General features: G+C 35.7%; 1 protein-coding gene across 3 annotated transcripts in view; it reads right to left on the bottom strand.

The window, feature by feature from the left end:
- Positions 1–23503, bottom strand: part of NCKAP1 (NCK associated protein 1) — a 103943-nt gene that overhangs the window by 62139 nt on the left and 18301 nt on the right. For all 3 annotated transcript variants that reach the window (XM_060152499.1, XM_060152497.1, XM_060152498.1), the window contains exons 3-8: positions 6412–6504; positions 6155–6211; positions 5288–5430; positions 5110–5200; positions 2404–2541; positions 1529–1577 (exon numbers count right to left, since the gene is read on the bottom strand). In XM_060152499.1, the coding sequence (XP_060008482.1) occupies positions 1529–1577; positions 2404–2541; positions 5110–5200; positions 5288–5430; positions 6155–6211; positions 6412–6504 (571 nt within the window). The remainder of the gene's footprint in view (positions 1–1528; positions 1578–2403; positions 2542–5109; positions 5201–5287; positions 5431–6154; positions 6212–6411; positions 6505–23503) is intronic.

The raw sequence follows: 23503 nt of genomic DNA, 5'->3' as shown, positions 1-23503 counted from the left end.
TGATACTGCTAGCCTTTGAACTAATCTAGAGCAAAGCTCTAAAGAAAGTAGACCATCTTCTATAGAAAGTCCTAGAGTGGGAATTGATGTCAAAAAGAGAAGTGCACAGTTTGACCTAATTCTATTAATTCTACTCAAGGCTCAAATAAATGAAAGCAGCAAAACTAAGTAAACATTCCTTACTTTGGGCAATTGTGGTTATCCCAAATCTGTTTGCCTTTTCCATGCCCAGGTATCCTCCCCTTAGGGTAGTCTGTCTTCTGACTCACATTCCTGGCTCATTACACAAAGCCTGCATTCAGCATTCCCTTTTAAGGTAAAGACTGCGGGGAAACAGTCCTATTTAATGCTAGAGGTCACCTAACTCATGCCACCTAACTCTACTAATCACACTAGTTCTTTATCCACACATCCATAAACATAAAACAGTCAAGGATCACCATACTTTTGAGCAAAATCAATACTCTGAAAGTTGTGTTTTTAAATCAACAAAGCACGAAAACCTTAACTACCATTATAAAAGAAAATATAAACATCCAAACCTGATCAACATAAAAATTATAATTAATAAAAATGGCTAAGGGCAGGGTGTGTGTGCTAAATTCTTCCTCTTTCATACTAATAACAGTGCTACTCAAACTGCCAGTGCATACTGAGATTAAGTAGAGAACTGAGAGTATTTAGAAACTTTCATTTAGAAAACTTTTCACTGACAGCAATTTATAAGTAGAAACCTAACAACAATCAAATTGTTAGATTAAATTGAATCTAATAATTAAAATGTGGGCTTTCATTTTGTCTTTGCTTATTACTTTATTTCTGATAATTCCAGTAATTCAGTTCCACTGTATTTTATAAAAGTATCAATCTAAAAATCACTAAAAAAGAAAAACTGGTCCTTCACCAGTTTTAGAAACAGTATAATAAAAAGTCATCAAATAGTACCTAAATGTTAATAAATTAAGAAACAAGAACTATAAGAACTAAAAACCACAAACTGCTCAAAATTATTCCCCTCTGCCAGTGGACCTGGGGTGGTAGAAAAAATTATAGCAATTCTCATTTATATTATATCTGTGTGTCTATTTCTCCCATAGTTTGTGAACTTCCTAGGAGTGCAAACAAGTAATTTTATCTCCCATGCAAACATATGAGTCATCTATTACATATACTAATTAAGACCAAAAACTTTAACTGAATAAATGCAATATGAAGAAAATCATTAAAAATAAAATAAAAATTTAGTTTGGATGGCCGTGTTGAGAGGAAATATAATGTAGACCATCAGCCTTGGATTTAGTGTGGGTTCTCTGTCCTTGTCACTTACTAGCTGTGTGGACGAAACTTTAGATTCCTCATCTATAAAATAGACCATCTACCCTAACAGGGTGAGTATAAGGATTGAATGAGGTAATGTACATAGAAGTCTTAGTACAGTGCTTGGCACAAAAGTAATACATGTTACCTGTTATTTTTCTCTAAAACTTAAACCTGAGGGGGTAATCAAAAACTAACCAATTTTACTTACAGATAATCCATTTTTCCATGGCATCCAAAGAGAGATATTCACAAGGCATCTTAAAAAGAGAAAATATAAATTTGTGGCTTAAAGAAATTCTTAAAAAAAATATTCTGTACTGAGTCACTCCTCCTTCTCTTCCTCCTGAGAAGTCTGACTACTCAACTCTTGGTTCAAATACCACCACAACATATTTGAAAAGTTGGATGAAAGTTTTATAACCTATATTTATACTTGCAGTCCATAAAGGACAATGAAAGCTGTGCCTCTTTCACAGTTACACACCCTGAAACTTCTCTTTAAAAAATATTGTTGCTAAATTGTTTTCAATCTGGTAAATGACTACTTCCAAATTTCCCAAGTCTATCGCAGAGTTTGCAGTATTCCAAAGGATAAAATTTTAGTCAAGTTAAAGAAAAGATTTATGTACCTCGATGTTCACTGTCTCACCCAAATCAGTAATTATGTGTGTGTATTCTCCATATGCGTAACATCTATGTTCATATACACAGAAAAAAGCTTGAAAAGAAATGTAACAGAATACAACAGCGATTTTCTCTAGTTGGTGAGATTTGGGATGATTTTTGTTTTCTTCTTTATAATTTTCTGAATCTTCCAAATTTTCTACCATAATAAGGCTAAGCAAATTTTTAAACCTTAGAAGAAAATACTCGTACTACTAATTTTACTAACTTAGCATCAGAATCTAGAAATACAAAAACTAAATGGTATGATTTAAATACTGAGCATTTTACAATAAATAAACTTCACTGACAGGCTAATACTTATTAGAAGAAAAACTGCAATAGCACTGCTTAACTGATATATTTTTAAAAAAATCAACTTTACTATTTTCATTCAAAAAAGAAAATACAGAACCATACAGTGTCAGACTGTGCAGGGTTAAGCATTGTACTGGGTGCACTGATGAGACTCAATAATTGAGCATTTCTCCACTGGTCAGCTGAAAGATTCCTTCGTGGATACACCATCTGAAGAGAAATCAGTGCATCTGAAAGAGACTAATTAAATAGAAAAAAAGAAAGTTGAGGAATAAAACGGGTTTTTTTTCAATTTCCATTTAAATTCCAGCTACAACTGCTGTGTGTTTCTAACTGTATCATGGTAAAACAACAAGGGTATAATTACAACTACGCTCCATATAATATTTGAGGTGGGTTCCAGTTATCCTCCTCTAGATTTTTTTTTTTTTAACTTCATGAAGCTACATAGATTCTGCATTCCTCAGCAAAAGCTTAGCTCAAGAAATCATGTTACTTTCTTCAGGTGAAAATGTTTGGCAATCTTGAGATCTTTATTTCAAAAAGGGTAGAGAGTCTAGGGTAATCATTTTGTGCATCACTTTCTACTCAATAGCTCTCACTGAAAGAAAAAGACATTAAGGTTACATGACTAAGTGTTAATAGAGCTCAACATGTTTCATATTTCTTCAAAGAATGCCTTCTAAAAATAACCCACTGTACTTTATCTTAATAAATTACTTAACTTCTATTTGCCATTTGGTCTATTAATTACAGCTTTACTATCTAGGTATTTAATTTTTCATCTCATCTGATTCTTGCTTGCTTTTAACTATTCTTTGCTATTCACTCCTCCTTCCTAAAAATTCTGTACGAGTGGTTCTATAATCTGGCTGCACATAAATTGCCAGGGAAGTCTGTTCAGAAAAAGAGAATCCAGGGCTCTGCCTGAACCAGAACCTCTGGGAGTAAAGCCCAGGAATCTGTTCTTATCACACTCCACCAAGTGATTCAGAATAGCTTTTTAAATTAAATTAACTGAATTTTAACAAATCCTAGCAAATACATGATGGTCTTTCTATCAAAACCCTGAGATATCACAGAACATCGGAAAACTCGAGATTAGGAAAAAACTGGTCTAATTTAAATGGACAATTCTCCTCAAGTAATTATTAATTGTCTAATATAAGCTAATGGCTATGGAGAACTTAGAGAGCCAACAGCCTTTAAAAGAAATTTTCATCAACTAACTGGGAAAAAAACCAAATTTGAAGTGGCTAACTAAAAACAAGGCCATACATGATTGGCAAGAAGTTAGAAACAGATCCAGAGAAAAAACAGGAAAGGAGTAGGAAAGACATTTCTAGGTGAGGAAAAAGGACTATCAAAATCAGAGAGACAGACAACAATGATCTGCTCAGCACTTTGAGGAATCCTGGCACTTTCATCTACAATGCTGATTTTTACTTCAAAACTAATGTCATCTACTAGCCTCTTTCAAACTAATGATTCAACTAACTCCAAGACATTAAACCTACATAAATTTGTAGATATAATACAGCTATGCAAAGAAATTAAACTGGAAATGCATCTTCAGAATTTTCATGGGAGTAAGAAAACTGAAGGAAAATTCTTGCTGTCAACTGTATGTCAAAAAAAAAGCATAGATTCATACAAAATACTGTATTACTAAGAAATCTAACTCCGGGCTTCCCTGGTAGCACCATGGTTAAGAATCCTCCTGCCAAGGCAGGGGACATGGGTTCGAGCCCTGGTCTGGGAAGATCCCACATGCCGTGGAACAACTAAGCCTGTGCACCACAACTACTGAGCCTGCGCTCTAGAGCCCACAAGCCACAACTAGTGAGTCCATGTGTCACAACTACTGAAGCCTGCGTGCCTAGAGCTTGTGCTCCGCAACGAGAAGCCACTGCAATGAGAAGCCCATGCACCGCAACGAAGAGTAGCCCCCACTCGCCACAACTAGAGAAAGCCCGCGCACAGCAACAAAGACCCAACGCAGCCAAAAATAAAATAAATAAATTAAAAAAAAAATTCTAACTCTCATCATTCAAAGAGAACAATGGGCCAAGATTCTAATATCCTGGGTTTTAGCTCTAGTTTTGCCACTATTGCTACCAAATGGCTTACTTCATCATATCACTTCTCCAGCCTCAATTTCCTTATCCATAAATAATGAGGATACCTGTAAATTTCCTTGATGTGCTTAGGAACTAGCCCTCCCTCAGAGAAGCCATAAAGGCAAGACTCTAAACCAAAACTATTTCATTAAGAACTAGTTTTTTAATATACCATAAAAGATAGACATGCCAAATTATCACAAAACTCCTGTAGTATTTCTCTCATTAAGAGGCTATATTATAATAATATAGCTAAAATTTATTAAATACTATGTACCTAAATACTCTTTACAAAGTAACTCATTTAATACTGCACTTTTACAGGTAAGAAAACTGAGGTACACTGAAGTTGGTTAAGTAACTTGCCCAATATTACACTGTAATTGGCAGAGTTGGGATTAGAACCCAAGCAATCTGATACAAATATAGACATTCTCAAATACTAAACTTCACTATATACACTATATTGAACCTAAAAACTACAATGGATCAATATATTCCTGAATCTCTATTCACTATTCTGAATCTAATTAATGAGTTCTCTGGTTCACAATTAGATAAAACCATGCATAACTATTATTCACATCTCATTATAATTTTCTTTCTTAAAAGTAGTTTATCACTCTAACTATCCACCCTTAAGCTATCTCATATGCCTATTGAAGCACCCCTAAAAACCAGCTCTTACCTTGCTATGGGGTACAAATTCTTCCATCATCTTCTTTAAAGGGTTTTCATAATCCACAATCATCTGACCAAGACGTGGGTATTCTCGGTCACTTAAAACAGACATATCAAATATCACTGAGTTGTAAGCCATAAAATTAATTGGGAATTTCACACAGATTTTTATAATGCAGGTTTACCTTGCTCCATGGGTCATTTCATGCGCATAGTTGTATAATCCAATGATTGCCTTCCTTTCTTCAATTCGAGACAGCAGTATCATTAGTGTTGTATATGTTATGATCAAATCTAAGTAGTTCTTCGTTAAATCAAAGTTTACAGTCTAGGGGAAAAAAACCATTAAGTTCAACTCCTTCCTATTCCACAAACTTTTAAGCACACACACAAAAATCTTCATGGTAGCTACTGAAAGCTAATAAATTTCTATAGTTATTTGTTTTATCCCCATTTCTGAAATTCTATCTAATTCCTTTCACCAAAAACATGCCTATAATTTTGGAGTTATAGATAATAGTTTTGTGCTTGTGACACAATTTTATGGCTGAAACAGAGTCTGTGATCACCCTATTCAAACTGCTAACAGTTTAAAAGAATAACCAAAACCAGAAAAGTAATAAACATGAAAGCAAATCTCACTAAGCAAGAAAAAAGGAGTATTAAATAAATAGGTTCACCATTAAGTCAGTGGAGACGTTTTTCACTTTGACTTCCTATATCTAGAAATTGACTTATCAAGAAAGATTTTTATCAAGTATGCTTTTTATAGAGAAAAGGATTATTTGTGTAACCTTTTAAAATTGGGCCTATTAAAATACTAAAATTAACAACTATTTCCGAATATGTACAAGATTTATATTCAATGACAATCAAATAAACAAGTGAAAATACAGTATAACTCCTTACCTTAAAAAATACAAGCCAAATTAACAATGCTGAAACTTTATATACTAATCATTTACATTTTCTCTAAAGAAAAGCATTTGATCCCCTTAGTTCTACTAGAAACAGACAGAAGAATTGGAAATTTTTCTGAAAATAATACTTACAATATCAAAGAAGACTTGGCAAACATCAATAGTATTCAGCAATTCACAAACATGGTCCTGAAAATAAAAGTTTATTTAAACCTTTTACCTATATGAATACTACTAAATTCAGAAAACACACACAAATAAAATGTATTTTGAATTTTTGTTCTAGAAGAATTCTAATTTTATTATCTACAAGTGACAGAACAATTTATATGATTAACAAATATCAATCTATCTCTGAAATGTTAAATTCTATACATTAAAATACATACCTTAAATTCCATAACATCTACAAATGTGAAGTAATATAATGCCAGATTTTTCAGAATCTCTGATTTTTCTTTCTGTAGTTGTGCAAGCTGTTGCTGTGAAAACAAAATTAGAATGCATTGTTTACAGAGAACAAAATTATTTAGTTTTACTACAAACTATCTTCTTTTATGATTGCTAAATGGAAGCACAAGCTTTTAGGACAATATTTCTAGATGATTAAGGCTCTTTTAAAAAACCAAAATACTTGAGACAGCAACTGCTAATAGTGACCAGCAACTGACATTGCGAGGCTATAAAACGAATCAAAGCAGATTAGTACCAAACTGCACTACTATTAAGGAAAATTGGAAAGTGTTAGGAAAAAATAATTATCAAATGAACTCTTTAAAAAAACTAAAAACAACTCATGAGCATGACCACATTACTAGAAGTGGGAGAAAAGAAGGTGAAAAATATAACTTACACTACAAAAAACAATATGCTTTATAAATTTGGAACTTACCAAAAAGAACATCCAGGCAAAGCCACGTTACGCATGCAAAATAAAATGTAGATACAAACATAAAATACAGTAACGGTTCCCTGACCAGATCCACAAAACACAATAATACATTAAAGAAAAGCAAAAACCAAAACAACAAAAAAGGTATGAGAAAGAAGCAAAACTAGAGTTAAGACACTGGTAAACATATGAAGAAGGAAATGTGAATACAAAAGACATTATTTCAATCAACTGTATTATTAAATTTACAAAAGTCCTAAGTTTTCTCTTTAAAACAACTATTAATATAATTTCTGAAAGAATCCAGCCATATTTAACATCATATATCATAAGTCTGCCAGAATTCCGGAAAAACATCTAGAACCTATCTGATACTCTGAATGTAGTCTACAGAATAGAAACTTCCACATCTTCCACTTCTGTTAGAAGAGCAGAATCTCAGGCCCACCTAAAACCTACCAAATCAGAATCTGCCATTTAACAAGATACCCAGGTGATCTGAATGCACATTAAATATAAAATAATTCACCTAGAACATGAGAAAACCAGAAAATATGAGAAACTGCTTCAAAATATCAAACTTGCTATCAAAGCCCATACAGTTTTGAGGCCCTCAATCAGTTCTTAAACTTACACCTACACAGGAGTGTTGGGGGAGAGGTGCCTCTACACATAATTGTATTGAACCATTATGATAAGTCAGAAAATTTACAATAGTGAGCATAACATCAGGAGATTAAAAAAACTATTAAAAGACTATTTAAAAAGCAGCAAGCACAGGGGCTTCCCTGGTGGCGCAGTGGTTGAGAGTCCGCCTGCCGATGCAGGGGACGCAGGTTCGTGCCCCAGTCTGGGAAGATCCCACATGCCGCAGAGGGGCTGGGCCCGTGAGCCATGGCCGCTGAGCCTGCGCGTCCGGAGCCTGTGCTCCGCAATGGGAGAGGCCACAACAGTGAGAGGCCCACGTACAGCAAAAACCAAACCAAACCAAACCAAAACAAAACAAAACAAAAAACAGCAAGCACAGCATTCTGGTAGACCCAACTATTGTAAAGTGCCCTAGACACAGCAGTCCCTGAGGACATGTAAAAAAGTGTAAACGAAGTATCTCTACTTCCCCTATATGCCAGGCAAACTGAGACATATACTTATAGTGATGTATGTAACCGTTCTAACTTTATCTGTGGTAGTAGTTGACTTTATTTTGAATATATGTTTCAAAACAATTCTATGTTTATAAGCACACTTTTAATCATTACCACTCACAACATCAAGCAGACACCTTTTTAAATGACTCTGTTTCCTCTGTTACCTTGTTCAATAACATTAAACACAATTGATGTCTTAATCCTTTCCCCTACTTTTCAGTACTTTAAATTTGAACTTTGCAAGGTAACAGGTGAAAGTAAACTCATAATATAATAGGATAAAAAGCAAAAGTATAATTTGGTTGCTACTGGGTTAATTATTAACAGTGCCTCCTTTCAATTTCAGTGTCCTACTTTGGACAAAAAATGACACAGTCACCATCTTATTATGGGCCTTAAGGATCTTTTATACAAATTCTCATTTTGCATATTAAGAAGCTAATGCTCACAGAACTTAAAAGAATCTTCCCAAGGTTATATAACTACTTAATATGACAAGGCCAGGATTAAAAATTTCATATCCATGCTCCTGATAGTGTTCTTTCTACCATTCCACATGCCCCCGCATCTTCCTTTTTAATAGTAAAATCTCATTATGGTCTCAATTTCTCATTCAATTTTATTTCCCCCCAAATTGTATGTAACTAGCCTCTACACTGGCTAAAACAAATTTACTGAACTAAAGGATATCTAAATTCAAAATAACTACTCAAGTTTTTAAGACCCTACATAATTTGGTCCTAATTTACCTTTCCAATCTAAATTTCCCCTACATCCATTCACACACTATACAGAGTAGCCAAAACAAACTATTCACTATTTTCTACACACATCTCATGTTTTCTTTACTGTTTTCTCTCTTGAGATGTCCAAATTCCACCACTCACGTATGTCCAAATCCTACTACTCCTAAACTACTCAATTTAAATGTTGACTTTCAAGAAAACATCCCTGATTGAACTTTTTCCCTCAATGCAAATAACATCTCCCTACTCTAAATGTGTATAATTTCTAATAATATCACTTTCTACCTTATATCAGTTACCTGCAACACTATGAGACAGTGTATCAAACTCCACAGCCCATATCAAACAGCTCTGCACATAAAGAAGTACACAATATAAACATCTATCAGATGAGTGATTAGGACAATATTAAAAAATCTTTATATGTCAGCGTCAGATGACATGTTTTAGCAAGTGACACCCACCTCTTACTGCGAAATCACAGCTAAATGACTTAACCTCTCAAGAGTCTAATACCCCCATTATCAAAATGGGAGCTGATGTGGGCAGTGTAGCCAAGATAATATACATGAGAACACTTTACAGTGCCTGGCACCCAGAAGCTGCTCATTAAATATTAAGTGAATAACAGAAGATGCTCACAGACCACTTCTCCAAAATAAGCAAGAATAAAGCTGTTTTAAATAATCCCAATACTACTCATAGTACTTCTAATAAGACCAGATATTTAACTGAGCATGCTCTCTTTGCCAGGCAGTGTTCCAAATAACATACAAGTATTTCACAAAATTCCCTCAATGTCTCTACATATAGTTACAATTATGTTCCTTATTTAATGAAAATAAATTCCATAAAGCTCTGCATGAAAGTTCAACTATAACAACAAAGAATAAAAGTGTCTACAACTCCTGGGCTTCAACTGAAAAAAAATGCTCCTATTTTAGTTTTTAAAGTGAAGTAGAGCAGACACTATCAAAAAGTATTTAACTTCTAGGTTCAACAACCAGAACAAGTTTTTTTCCCATTATCTCTTTGTTTTATAGTAAATAAAAAGTAGGAAATGGTTTAAGAATATAGATCAGTAACAGATTGTTTGATGCTACAGAACAGAACATTAGAAAAGTACAATTTTGAGAAATGATTCTATCAATATTCGCTAACACTTTAAAAGCATATAATGGATACATGGGTTAACTATATGAGCAAAATATCTGTACAATGCTTTCATTAAAGCTTCTGACTGTGGAACATTATTCTTAAAATTTAAGTAAAATGTGTAGAAACAAAATAAACAGGATAAATAGCCATGCAGATCACAAAATAAGATATCTTTGCAATGAAAAATCTTGGTAATTAATCTTTGTACAATTAAGAAGCATTTTCTACACAAAATATAAGTATCTAAAAAACTGATTGAAATTTAGTATTTACTAGCTTTCATTCTTTCAAAGAAAAGATACTAGCAAATTACAATAAGGAACCAATGACTAAGAGAGCTAACTCAGATTTTCAACATAAAGGAAAGTGACTGAAGTCCTTTATTCACCCATTTCAAATATTCTTTCATCATCGAAACTGCTTATGCATAATAAATTATTTTTCTTGACCTAAACTATGCTAGTATTTTGTTCCTCTTAAAAAACAACCAAGTACAGAAATTTGGTTCAGGGAAGGCTTTGTTCAATTTCTTAGTATGATATTCTAAATCAGGCTTTTCTTTCTTTTTTATTTAATTTTATTATTATTTATTTTGGGGGGGCTAAGTTGGGTCTTCATTGCTGCATGCAGGCTATCCCTAGTTGCAGTGAGCAGGGGCTACTCTTTGTTGCGGTGCACGGGCTTCTCATTGTGGTGGCTTCTCTTGTGCAGAGCGTGGGCTCTAGGCCCGGGGGCTTCAGTAGTTGCAGTGCAAGGGCTCAGTACTTGTGCCTTGCATGCTCTAGAGCGCAGGCTCAGTAGTTGTGGCACATGGGCTTAGTTGCGCCATGGCATGTGGGATCCTCCCGGACCAGGGCTTGAACCCGTGTCCCCTGCATTGGCAGGCGGATTCGCAACCACTGTGCCACCAGGGAAGTCCCTAAACCAGGCTTTTTAAAATAAGAGTGCTGAGAGGCTATTTGTGTAAACCTCTTTTTTTTTTTTTTTTGCGGTACGCGGGCCTCTCACTGTTGTGGCCTCTCCCGTTGCGGAGCACAGGCTCTGGATGCGCAGGCTCAGCGGCCATGGCTCACGGGCCTAGCCACTCCGCGGCATGTGGGATCTTCCCGGACCGGGGCACGAACCCGTGTCCCCTGCATTGACAGGCGGACTCTCAACCACTGCAGCACCAGGGAAGCCCATAAACCTCTTTTAAGGAACTGTCCAGCCACCACTCTACTCATCAACACTCATGTGGACTACTAACTACTAACTGATCTCTGTACTTCTGCTCTTGCCTCTTCAGTCTTCTCCATATAGTGGCAGGAGAGTGGACATTATAAGGTAACACACTACCCTGAAGAGATGATTCCAATGAAGGTTATACAAACAAGATATTAACACTGGATGAAGAGTATACGTGAACTCACTGTATTATTTTTGTTTTAGTCTAATATTATTTCAAAATAAAGGGTTTTAAAAAAAATTTTAATAAGTTTCCCATCACACTTAAAATACAAAGTCTCTTACCAATGTCTCAGAATAAAATTTGAATAGGACCCCTGCCTGTCTCTACAACTTCATCTCCCCTCATGCTCCTCCAGCCTCTCACAGTAGTTGTCATACTGGTCTGCGTGCTATGTTCATCAAATAAATTCACCAAGGTTGGTCCCACCTCTGAGCCTTTGCACTTGCTCTTTATCATGTCTGGAATGCTCTTCTCTACTTCTTCACATAGCTCAATCCTTCACTTCACTTCTCTTCAGAGAAGCCATTGTTGTGCACTTACCTAAAATAGTCTTCTCACCCACGTTACTCTCTTACTCCTCATCCTGCTTTCTATTTCTTCCTACCACTTATCTCCAAATAAAAGTACGTATTTATTCACTTTAGTTGTTTGTTGTCTAACATCCTAACTTGAATTGAGATTCCACAGAGGAAAGGAGGTTTGTATTATTTCATGCTCTTGTATCCAAGGTCTAGATACTAGCACACAGTAGATGCACTTTAAATGAATAAATAAATGATCTTCAAGTTTCTCAACATAAGTCATAGAATCAACTTTTAAATTGTACTAATTATCAATGAATGCAATATCAGGTATCAATTCATGTCTCAAATGAGTTTATGTATCCTAACACGGAGTGGTAATTTAATCCCTTGAATAAATCCCTGTTGGATAAAATACTTCATTATGTCCTTACAGGATAAGAAATGAGAAACATTTAAAGAAAATGACATATTCATATCAAATATAAGCAAATCTCCTAAGATTATATGAAAATCCAAATTAACACAAAGATTAGTCATTTTAAAAAAGGTTAATGGGACCTTGTTGAACTTTCATTTTATTATATACAAATGATTCTACTGGCATTCAATATTTCATAAATGCATTTTTCTGAGCAAAAGGTAGTAAATAAATTTTAGGGAAAGTTATCCTAACACTTGCCTAGTAAATAAGCATTACTGAATGTTTAATATTTGTTACTAAACTAAATCCTCACCACAACTTTGCAAGGTTCATTTTTTAAATTGTGGTAAAACATAACAAAGTCTACCAATATAGCCATATTTTATAAGTGTGCAGTTCACACGTACAAATATATCTGCATTGCTGTGCAACCATCACCCCGCCTATCTCCAGAATTTTTTTCATCTTCCCAGTCATGGTATATTTTTATCCTCATTTTCCAGATATAGAAACAGACTAGAAAAGGGTTAAGATGTTAATCCAGGTCAATCAGATTTCAAAGTTCAAAACACCTCTTCAATACACTTTAAAATTCAAGTTGCCACACCATGACAAAAGTAGTATAGGGATAAGCAAAGCTAAGGCTATTTTCTTCTCAGAAAATACTTCTATTTAATTGTAGCTTCATCAATCTCACAGATTGAAGCTTCTAAGAATTCTAATTCAACCTCTTCATTTTATATACTAAAGTGATCTTTTTCAAGTTTATATTGCTGTCATCTGTTCAAATTAATTCTGAAAAGCAAAGAGTTTTGTTTTTTAAAGAACAGAAAGGCAAAAAAAAATTAAAGGTTTTATGCATGCCTCTTTGCAATAGGACTTTACTGTTCCTCTCATCAAGAGATGTAGTTTATTTTTCCACCCTTACAATCCCAGCTGGCCTTGTGACTTGCTTTGACCAAGAGAAAGCAGCGGAAATGATACTCTTAACTTACAAGGCCTTATAACTTCACATTTTGTTCTTTTTTGGAACACTGTCCTAAAGTGTCATGTGTGAGAAAGCTAACATATCCCACAGAAAGGAAGGTTCCACATCCTCTATCCCAACAGGCCCCATGCCCCAACCACCCACCAGATGAACGCAGCTGTGACCTAAGGCTGGTGAGACCAGCAGAGGAACTGCCCAATCAACCCCAGAATATGAAATGAGTTGTTGTTGTTTTAAGTCCATTAAGATTTGGGGTGGTCTGTTAGGCAGCACTCGGTAACTGAAACAAAGATTAATAAAAAGTTCAATAAAAGAAATTAAAATAATCTCTATTTCACCACCTGAGCACATTAACTTGCACCAGGAAAAATCTTGGAAGTTTAAGATTTCTGGTCACAAGATGGTTAAATTAATGCAAACTAATGAAACTAATTTTATCATTAGTACTAGAAAAGCACTAAATATATGCCCCAGTATAGTGTGGTCAGTCAGATCTAACATCTTTGTATGAAAGATATCACACTGTATTAACGAAAATACAATTTACCTCATATAATGGTACCATTTTCCATTATGAATGAAAATGTAAATGAAGCTAGCCCCTTTACACTCAATTTTAATAATATTTTTTAAAAGTCTTTCAGATATGTGATTAGCTTGCTTTCACAACCTGGGTACAGCGAAATAAGTCAGGCTTTTCTTACTGATTAGATATCATAACTGTAATCAATTATACTGAGCTAATTATGTCAAGATGGTCTCAGGTGCTACTGACATGTGCAAGGTAACATGCCAACATTAAACAGTCCTTGCTGGCTATACTTTTTACTTTTTAAAGTTTTTATTTCTCTTCCTATCAATTACCATTTGCTCCTGATGAGAATACCCTTTAAGGTACAATGCATTAGAAAATATACGTGTTAACAATTTTACCTAAGCAAACTCAACAAGCTTGGGCACAGTGAGAACCAAAAAGCTTACTTCTGAATAAACTTCATTTTTTATAAACTACCATTTCTGGTTGCTCAAAATCATTTGTTTTTTACAGGTTTACTGAGGTATAATTTATATACCATAAAATTCATCCATCAGAAGTGAACAATTAAATTATTTTAGTAAATCTACAGAGTTGTGCAACCACCAACCCTACCCAGTTTTAGAACATTTCCATTATCCCAAAAAGTTCCCTTGTGCCTATTTACAGTTAATCCCATTCTTACCCGCATCCCTAATAATTACTGATCTGCTTTCTGCCTCGATAAATTTGCTTTTTCCAGACACTCTCTATAAAATGAAATCAAATAATATATAAGCTTTCTACATCTAGCTTCTTTCATTTAGCCTAATGTTTCTGGAGTTCATCCATGCTATAACATGTATTGGTAGCTTGTTTCTTTTAATTGCTAAATAGTACTCCATTAACTGCATATACTACCAATTTACTTTATTCATCAGTTGATGGGCATTTGAATTATTTCCAGTTTTAAGCTCTTATGAACAATGAATGCTGCTATAAACATATCTATATGTGGACATGTAATGTACTTCCATTTTTCTTGAGCAGATTCCTACAAGTGGTATTGCTTCCTAGTTCCCAGATGTGATTCAGAGAGGCTTGTGATATGAAAAGTAACCTCTAAAAAGAGACAAGTTACTGTAATAATATTATTATTCATTTAGTTAACAATTATTTAGTTAACAATTATATTATTCATTTAGTCAACAAATACCCCAACATGATATTATATTGTCAGACACTGTTGGAAGAGCTGGGGATAAAACTATGAATAAAATGATGACCCTGCCCCTAAATGAGCATACAATCTAGTGAGGACTGTATATCTAGATATACAGGTAATTCTCACTTTTTTTAGATAACTATCCAGTTTTAGAATCTGGTTACACCACACTAACTTCTAAGTATAAGGTTCAAAGATGGTGAAAAACTACAATGATTAATTCCCACCTTCCCTTCAAGACAAAGACCCTCACCAATTTGTAATAACATGAAAGAGGTTTATAAAAACAACAACAACAACAACAACAAAAAACCCACACACAAAATAGTATGAGAAAGACCATAACAAGAAAGGTCAGAGCTTCTAAGGGTGGTGAAGATGAGAAACAAGACGGGGAAAATTAAAGGAGGGCCTAAAACTCAGAGAGCACTCAGGGATTATTTTTGTTAATTGATTACATACTAACAGAGAGTGGTGGCTCATATTAAATTACCTCAATCAGTAGGCCTGTAAAGAGGAATAAAGTTTATTCTTAGGCTGTCTTGACTTCTTTCTGGCCTTTTTGGACATCTGTTGTTCTTGGGAGATTTGGAGATAAGGTACAGTGGCATCAGTGGAAGAATACTTCCCACTTGATATCTCTAATACCCTCTTAATAACCTACCTTCATCAATTCTTTGAGCTTGGAGGGAGCTCCTATTCATTCACCCTACTATCTTTTTATTGAAATACAACCTCTCATGTTCGGTCTCCTCTTTTGGCCCATCATTATATTACTCCCTTGTAATATAATGGTCCTTCATTATATTACTCCCTTGTCCCCCTATCATAATTACCTGATAAAACCCACAGCAGGAGAAAGCCTATGTCTATGCTGACTCCATCTCAACCTGAATTCACAATCATTAAATATAACTGAGTAGCAACATTATGCCATTTTCACCATCAATTCACTCTCACACTCTCCTCAGTGATTATCCCACTCCTTCTCCTCTCTCTCAATAATTCCTCTTCAACTTGATTCTCAGCTTAATGCTAGCCTGAGCCCTAGGCTTATATATACAATTGGCTACTCAGCATCTCCACTCAGACTTCTAGCAGGTCTCTCAAACTTAACATAGCTAATATCAAGCTACTGAGTACTATCCCTTCTATACTCCCACCCCAAACCAGTTCCTCTTGCTTCTTCACTCCAGTAAATCTTGATATTTCCTCAATCCAAAAACCTTGGGGTCTTACATTTCTCACTGTCTCATATACCCCATACCCAATACATTGGCAAATACCATAGGCTCTGTCTTCAAAACATCCAAAATCTGAACATTTCTCACCTGTACCACCCTAGACCAAGCGACTATCAGCTCTCCTCTCAATGACTGCAAATTTCCTAACCAGTTTGTTTTTACTTCTGTTCCCCTGCAGACTATTTCTCAACCCAGCAACCACAGTGATCATAGGTATATCATTTCATTCCTCTACCACTCTTATCCAATAACATCTCTACTCAAGAGTAATTAGCCAAAGTCCTTACTATGTCCTAGAAAGCCATATCTCATCTGCTGACCCCTTCAATCACTGTCCTCATCTCCTACCACTATCTCCCAGCCCCTTTCCCCAATCACTCTGGTCTATTCATAATGGCCTACTTCCTGTTCCATGAACAAGACAGGCACACTCCCGCCCTGAGCCTTTGCCACTGCTGCTCCCTCAGCACAGAAGGCTCCTCCCCCAGCTCACCTCACTTCCTCCTATCTTTAAATCTTTTGCTATATTGCCTCCTCCTCAGTAAGGCTTTCCCCAGGTCAAGTAAATTGGCATCTTCCCACTATCACTTTGTTCTTTTTAGAACTCAACTCTATGTGGCACTATGTGTTTTTCCGTTTGTTTGTTTGGGTTTTTTTTTTTGGTCTATCTCTGCCCAGCAGAATGTAAGCTCTACAAAGCCCAGTGACTTGTTTATTTACTGCTGGATTCCCTCTCCCAGAACAGGACTTAGCTAATAGAAGGCACCCAGTAAATGTTTTAAATAAATAAATGAATAATAGAGAGGACTATGAGAACATACACAAGCAGCACTTAACCTAATTTGAAAGAGTTAGAAAAAGCTTCTCTGGAATGGTGACATCTAAGGATAGACCTGAAAGACAAGTAGAAATTATCCTAGTGAAAGAATATGGGAGAGAAAGATTGTTCTAGATAGGAAAAACAGCATAAACAAAAGACCCAGAGGCAAGAGAAGGAATGGCCATTTGTGCCATGAAAGTGTATACTCTCCCAAAATAAAATATTTCTTTAAAAAATAAAGCAATTAAATCTACTTCCCCATTTTCTACATTCTATCCTACACCAGACAATGAGGACTAACACAGTATACTATCCTATATGTTCTTGGCCAAAGACCATTACTGTACATATTTAAAACATTTTTAGCCAAGATGAGTGAGTGCTAGGAAGAACAAAAGAAAGTAAGTATTTTACAACATCTGTTATTCATTCCCTTATAGTTTCTTTTGCTGTCTTCAATTTTGGATCTTGGCAAATAACTTTTGATTTGACAACAGGTAAAACCGGACTGGCCATGAAAAACAATAAGATACCATGTCAAAGGTACTCAAAGGATAGCAGGTTAAAAGTGGCTAAAGACCCCTTCAAACAAATGACCAAGAAAATAAAAGCTAAAGATCAACAGGTGATTAGGTACTGGTAACATCCTTTGCTATTATGAAGGAAATCATTATCACCATTGCAGCCAAAGGGATTGGCTAACAACGTTTGGAAGATAGCTGAAAAACTGGCAAGATATAACTTCAGGAAATTTGAAGAAAATGGATAAATGATTGCAAATGGCAGGAATGCATCTCCTTGGGGACTATGCTATGAAACCCCAGTATAATGCTCATTGGCCATTTCATTTGCAGAAAAACTGACAGCATCCTTGAGCTAAAGAAGGTATTACTGCAGTTTAGTATGATTAGAATATAGAGTGGGCAAGATTCACAACATAAGGTGATTTTAAAACAGATGTGTTTTGGGATCATAAGAACCACCCTTGGGAACATGACAAAAGCTGAAAAATACATTCACACAAGAACTCTGTACACAATTTCAGGGGATTTCCAAACTCTATGAAACTCAGTGTGAAAGTTCAGGTGAAAACCATTACACTCAGGACAATATAGAGAAATATGTCCCAGGATGAGAGCTATGCAGCAGGCTTATGCAAATTATCCAGAGGGAAGTTAGAAGACAGAGGATTATAGGAAAGTGGGCTCCAGAAAAAAAAAAAGCTTACAGAAAGGTGGTATGATTATTAGACTGGATAAATTTTAAAATTCTATAAAGGCACTTAAGTAATTCAAGAAAGTCAATGTATCTATGTAACAAATTTAACTGTGAAATATTCTGGAAGAGAGAATCCATTTCACTTTGATAATAAATATATGATATTACGTATATAAAAAAACATATAATGTAAACATATTATATATTTGGACTTATAAGAATAAGTGCAAAGTGTGATAATGGAGTGCAGCAATGCAAACCTAACACTCAGGTCTTTATTAATTTTAATTTTTAGAATCAGCATATAATTCAATCTCAGAACACTTCATGATTACAGAACCAAAGGAAAGCATTAACAATTTTGACAACATGAAAGTATAAATGACCAAGGGTAAGGGTACAAATATAAAGAACTATATACTATTTAAAGTTTAAAAAGAAGTAACCAATGATCCAAAAATGTTAGCAAAAAAACTATCAAACATCAGGAAGAGGGGAGAAGGTAAATGAGGGGAGGAAACCTAATGAGCTAAATCTTCATATTTTGTAGCAAAGAATTAATAGATCCTGTCTAAAGTTGGCAAATGAATATATAAAAGAATCAGCATATTCCTTATAGTTCTGGAGGTAACCTCCAGATACACTAAAAGCAGAAGTTCCCCCTGAGAAATATGACCAGGGTGGGAGAGAGTGGGGTAGGATTACATACACTCACTTTTCATCCTTAATTCTTCTAGACTATTCAATTCATTATCATGTATTCATGTTAGCATGGTAAAAATTAAAAATAAAAAGATTTAAACGTTTAGGTAGGTCATTAGGGCTGATGCAATTCCCTGCCATCACTTGACCTATTTCAAATACTTTTCAAATATATTAAAGGCTTAGTTGTTTCTTCTAGTGAGGGGTTCATTCTTATATTTACTTTCTTTATTCAAGGCAGAATTAAAGACTATTACATGTAGAAGAGATATTAACTAAATGTTGAAGATACATTTTTAAAAGAATATTGACACAAGTTAGTTCTCACTGTATTAAAATTCTTTGAATTTTGGTAAAGTTTAATTGGTCAAAACCAATATTTCTTTAAGTTGCCATTAGGATACACACACATACTTCTTCACAAAAGTACATCATCAAAACTGTTACAGGGCTTCCCTGGTGGCGCAGTGGTTGAGAGTCCGCCTGCCAATGCAGGGGACACGGGTTCGTGCCCCGATCCGGGAAGATCCCACATGCCGCGGAGCGGTTGGGCCCGTGAGCCATGGCCGCTGAGCCTGCGCGTCCGGAGCCTGTGCTCCGCAACGGGAGAGGCCACAACAGTGAGAGGCCCGCGTACCGCAAAAAAACCCCACAAAACTCTGTTACAGGGCTTCACTGGTGGTGCAGTGGTTAAGAATCCACCTGCCAATGCAGGAGACACAGGTTCAAGCCCTGGTCCGGGAAGATCCCACATGCTGAGGAGCAACTAAGCCCACATGCCACAACTACTGAGGCCGCGTGCCTAGAGCCCCTGCTCTGCAACAAGAGAAGCCACTGCAATGAGAAGCCCACGCACTGCAACGAAGAGTAACCCCCACTTGCCGCAACTAGAGAAAGCCCAGGCGCAGCAACGAAGACCCAATGCAGTCAAAAATACATAAATAAAATAAAATAAATTTATATAAAAAAAGTTAAAGGGGTTTCCAAAGGTTCCAGTTTAGGTAACCAAGTGAATGGTGATGGCTCAAAACAGAGAACACAGAAGAGAAACAAAATGGAGGATAATCATGTATTCAACACTGGATACAATGTTTGATATTTAGCTTGTGGAGCTGTCCAAAGGGTAACTACAGATAGTATATTACTAGATAGTATACTATCTAGTATATTACTTAGTTGATAGTATATTACTTAGTTGAAGCCATGGAAGTAAAATGTTTTCAAACATATATACTGCAGGGTGTGAAAAAAAAGGTCATTTAGAAATACCCACGTTGAAAGAGCTGCTAGAAGAAAAGCCAGTAAAGTAGACCAAAAAGTCAGAGAAGTAATATAAATAACAGCTTCCATTTTTCAAAAGTAATTTGTTACACAAATCTGCTAAGTGCTTTAGGAGATACTAAACTGCTTCTTAAGATTGGAATTATCACCATTTATTTATTTTTAATCTATTTTTAATTAGATTAATTAATCAATTTATTTAATTTCTGGCAGTGCTGGGTCTTCGTTGCTGCGCGCGGGCTTTCTCTAGTTGCGGCAAGCAGGGGCTACTCTTCGTTGCGGTGCGCAGGCTTCTCATTGCGGTGGCTTCTCTTGTTGCAGAGCACAGGCTCTAGGTGCACGGGCTTCAGTAGTTGTGATATGCGGGCTCAGCAGTTGTGGCTCACAGGCTCTAGAGCGCAAGGTCAGTCATTCTGGCGCATGGGCTTAGTTGCTCTGCAGCATATGGGATCTTCTTGTACCAGGACTCGAACCCGTGTCCCCTGCATTGGCAGGCGGATTCTTAACCACTGTCCACCAGGAAAGTTCCTATCACCACTTTAGAGATAAGCACAAAGAGACCTTAAGATGTTGAATGATCTGTCCAATATTATTCAGCCAAGTGGAAAGACCAAAATTCAAATTCTGGTTTGTTGTCCATCCTCTTAACCAGTATACTACCATCATAATGGAAGCCATGATAAGACAAGTAATGCCCATTTAGAGACTAGGAACGAGTAAGTTTTCTTACCCTTTCTTTCTGACTCCTGACTAAACCACAGTGCATGTGTCAAGAGCCTCCCCATCCCCATCCCCAATACCATCACCCCACCCCCAGAACACATTTATGTTTTCAGGAAGCTGGGACTCCACTAAAAATAAAAAATACAGTTATTTTTATAGCTAATAACATAATGAAGTTTTTAAAAAAAGTGTTGGTAAGTCTGAATCCTGACATAGTTCTAAGACAATGTTTGAATAAATGAAAGTTAGCTAAATTAAATCATATCAGTTAGGTTCATTCACTCATCATTATTTAGTGCCTCTTATCTGCCAAGCACTAGGGATAAAATGGTGTCTAAAAACAGACTCTAATGCTGTATCTCTGAACAAACCTTACTGCAATGACGACACCTTTAGAGTTGCTTTATTTTGTCTTGCCTTGAGTGACAGTTGTAAGCTACTTAAATAAAAAATATAATTGCATAGTATTTGTAATACTGTGCTCCTTGAAAGAGGAAATAAACAATATCTATAACACAAAATATTCCTCTAAGTCTGAAAGCTTAATTTCAAATTATTTCAATAATGGCCTGTATCTAAGTCCAGAATCCCTATATTATTATTGTGCCACTCTACTCACAATGTCTTCATTCTTAGGGCATTAAGATCTAATTTAACATATACAGGACAGTAATTTATATCATTTCCCCCTTAATTTGGGAATCAAGTCCAAAATTTTGTACTAAAATGGACAATAAAGAGGAAAATCCCATAATGACACTTTCGTGCCAGATACTTTTACTGTGTAGGAAGAAAGGGGAAGGGAAATTAAGTTTTCTAACTTTTAGAAAAAAAAATTTCTTAAGAAAAGTTTTAACATACACCTGAATATTAGCTTTTAGGATTTCTTGGGCAAAACAATTTTTACCTGTTGATAAAATAAGGAGTTTCTACTATTTTCTCCATCCAGGGAAATAACAGATTTCCCTCTATATGCTCATAAGAAACCTATGAGAAACAAATCATAAATCCATTTGACAGTTACACTTTCAAAATAATGGAAGATATCATGTTATAGGCAAATTAGATAATCTCTCAACTCAGAACCGCTTTCCTTAATCTAAACTAAATAAGAAAGTCTATAAAGTCCATTAAAATATATAGCCTGGCACATATTAGACACTCAATTAAGTGTCTGTTATAATTATAAAACTGGATGGCTTTTATTCATATGAATTTTACTTAATCAAGCTGCTTTGAAGCGTATAGGGCATTTAGTTCAACACCATGACCCAGGAAAAAAGCAGAATCACATTCCTTGGTACAGACTCTCCCTAAGTCCAGAATTGGGGGGGAAAGTTTGTAAGTTTATAACTGGTCACAAAGAGGCCTAAGCAAGACAGTAAAAGTGACTCGACAGAGTGCAACATCATCACTTATTGAAGCCATGTTAGGAACCAATTCTGCTATTAGTCGGCACTGCCTTCCTTCATTGTATACTAGATATCTATGTGCTCCCAGCTTCTACTGGATTTCGAAGTATAGGAGCTGGAAGCAGGAGCAGTTACTAAAGAAACAATCAAAAATCAACATTTTTTTTTTTTTTTTTGCGGCACGCGGGCCTCTCACTGTTGTGGCCTCTCCCGCTGCGGAGCACAGGCTCAGCGAACATGGCTCACGGGCCCAGCCACTCTGCAGCATGTAGGATCTTCCCAGACTGGGGCACGAACCCGTGTCCCCTGCATCGGCAGGCGGACTTTCAACCACTGCACCACCAGGGAAGCCCAAGACTGGCTTTTTTGTAAGGATCTATTTTAGAAACTTGAAAGCAAAAATTTTGCTGAATTTTTCACTGAAAAAATCTTAATTTTCGTGACTGCCTTTTCTGAAATTGGGGACAAGTGGTGCTTGTATAACATAAATCAAAACAAAAAAGTGCTAACCAGTAATCTTCTTGATCCCTGAGATAAAGTAAGCATGTTCTGAAGCACATATTTATACAATGGCCCAAAGAATAAGAAAAGAGTAAGGAATAAGAAAGAAAAAAACCAACTGTGATATCAATACTATTTCTTCAGTGTGCTTTAGTAGCCAGAAATCTGCAAGCTCCTATCAATACGAGATGCTACTGTCATTCCCTGTCCTTAAGCTTCTATTAACTATTTCTCTAGAATTAAATATAACAATAAAACTAAACTCCTCACTTCTCATTTCCTAACCTAAACTGGCTAGGAACTTCTCAAAGGATTTTAGCAGGCCCAAATCAAAATAAGATCACAAAACTTCACAAATACTCAAAAACTACGCAGTGCTTCAGGAGGTTAAAAAAAAAAAAAGAATAGCATTACATAGAATAGTTGTAAAGACCATATGACAGAACTCAGACTTTGCAAACAAAACAACCAGAGTACATTCTACAAGTAGTCATAACATTCAACAACGTTGTATAATTGATTTTATAGGTTAAACATAGAATTATCACATGACCCAGCAATTCCACTCCTAGGTATATATCCAAGAGAAATAAAAAACATATGTCCACATAACTTTTACACAAATATTCGTAGCAGCATTATTCATAATAGTCAAGCAGAAACAACTCAAGCATTCATCAACTGATGAATGGATAAATAAAATGTGATATACCCACACAATGGAATATTTTTTGGC

This window comes from Lagenorhynchus albirostris, chromosome 6, assembly GCF_949774975.1.
Source record: "Lagenorhynchus albirostris chromosome 6, mLagAlb1.1, whole genome shotgun sequence".
Taxonomy (NCBI): Eukaryota; Metazoa; Chordata; class Mammalia; order Artiodactyla; family Delphinidae; genus Lagenorhynchus; species Lagenorhynchus albirostris.
Note: the sequence above shows the minus strand (reverse complement) of the source record. Positions and strands in the feature narration are given on the sequence as shown.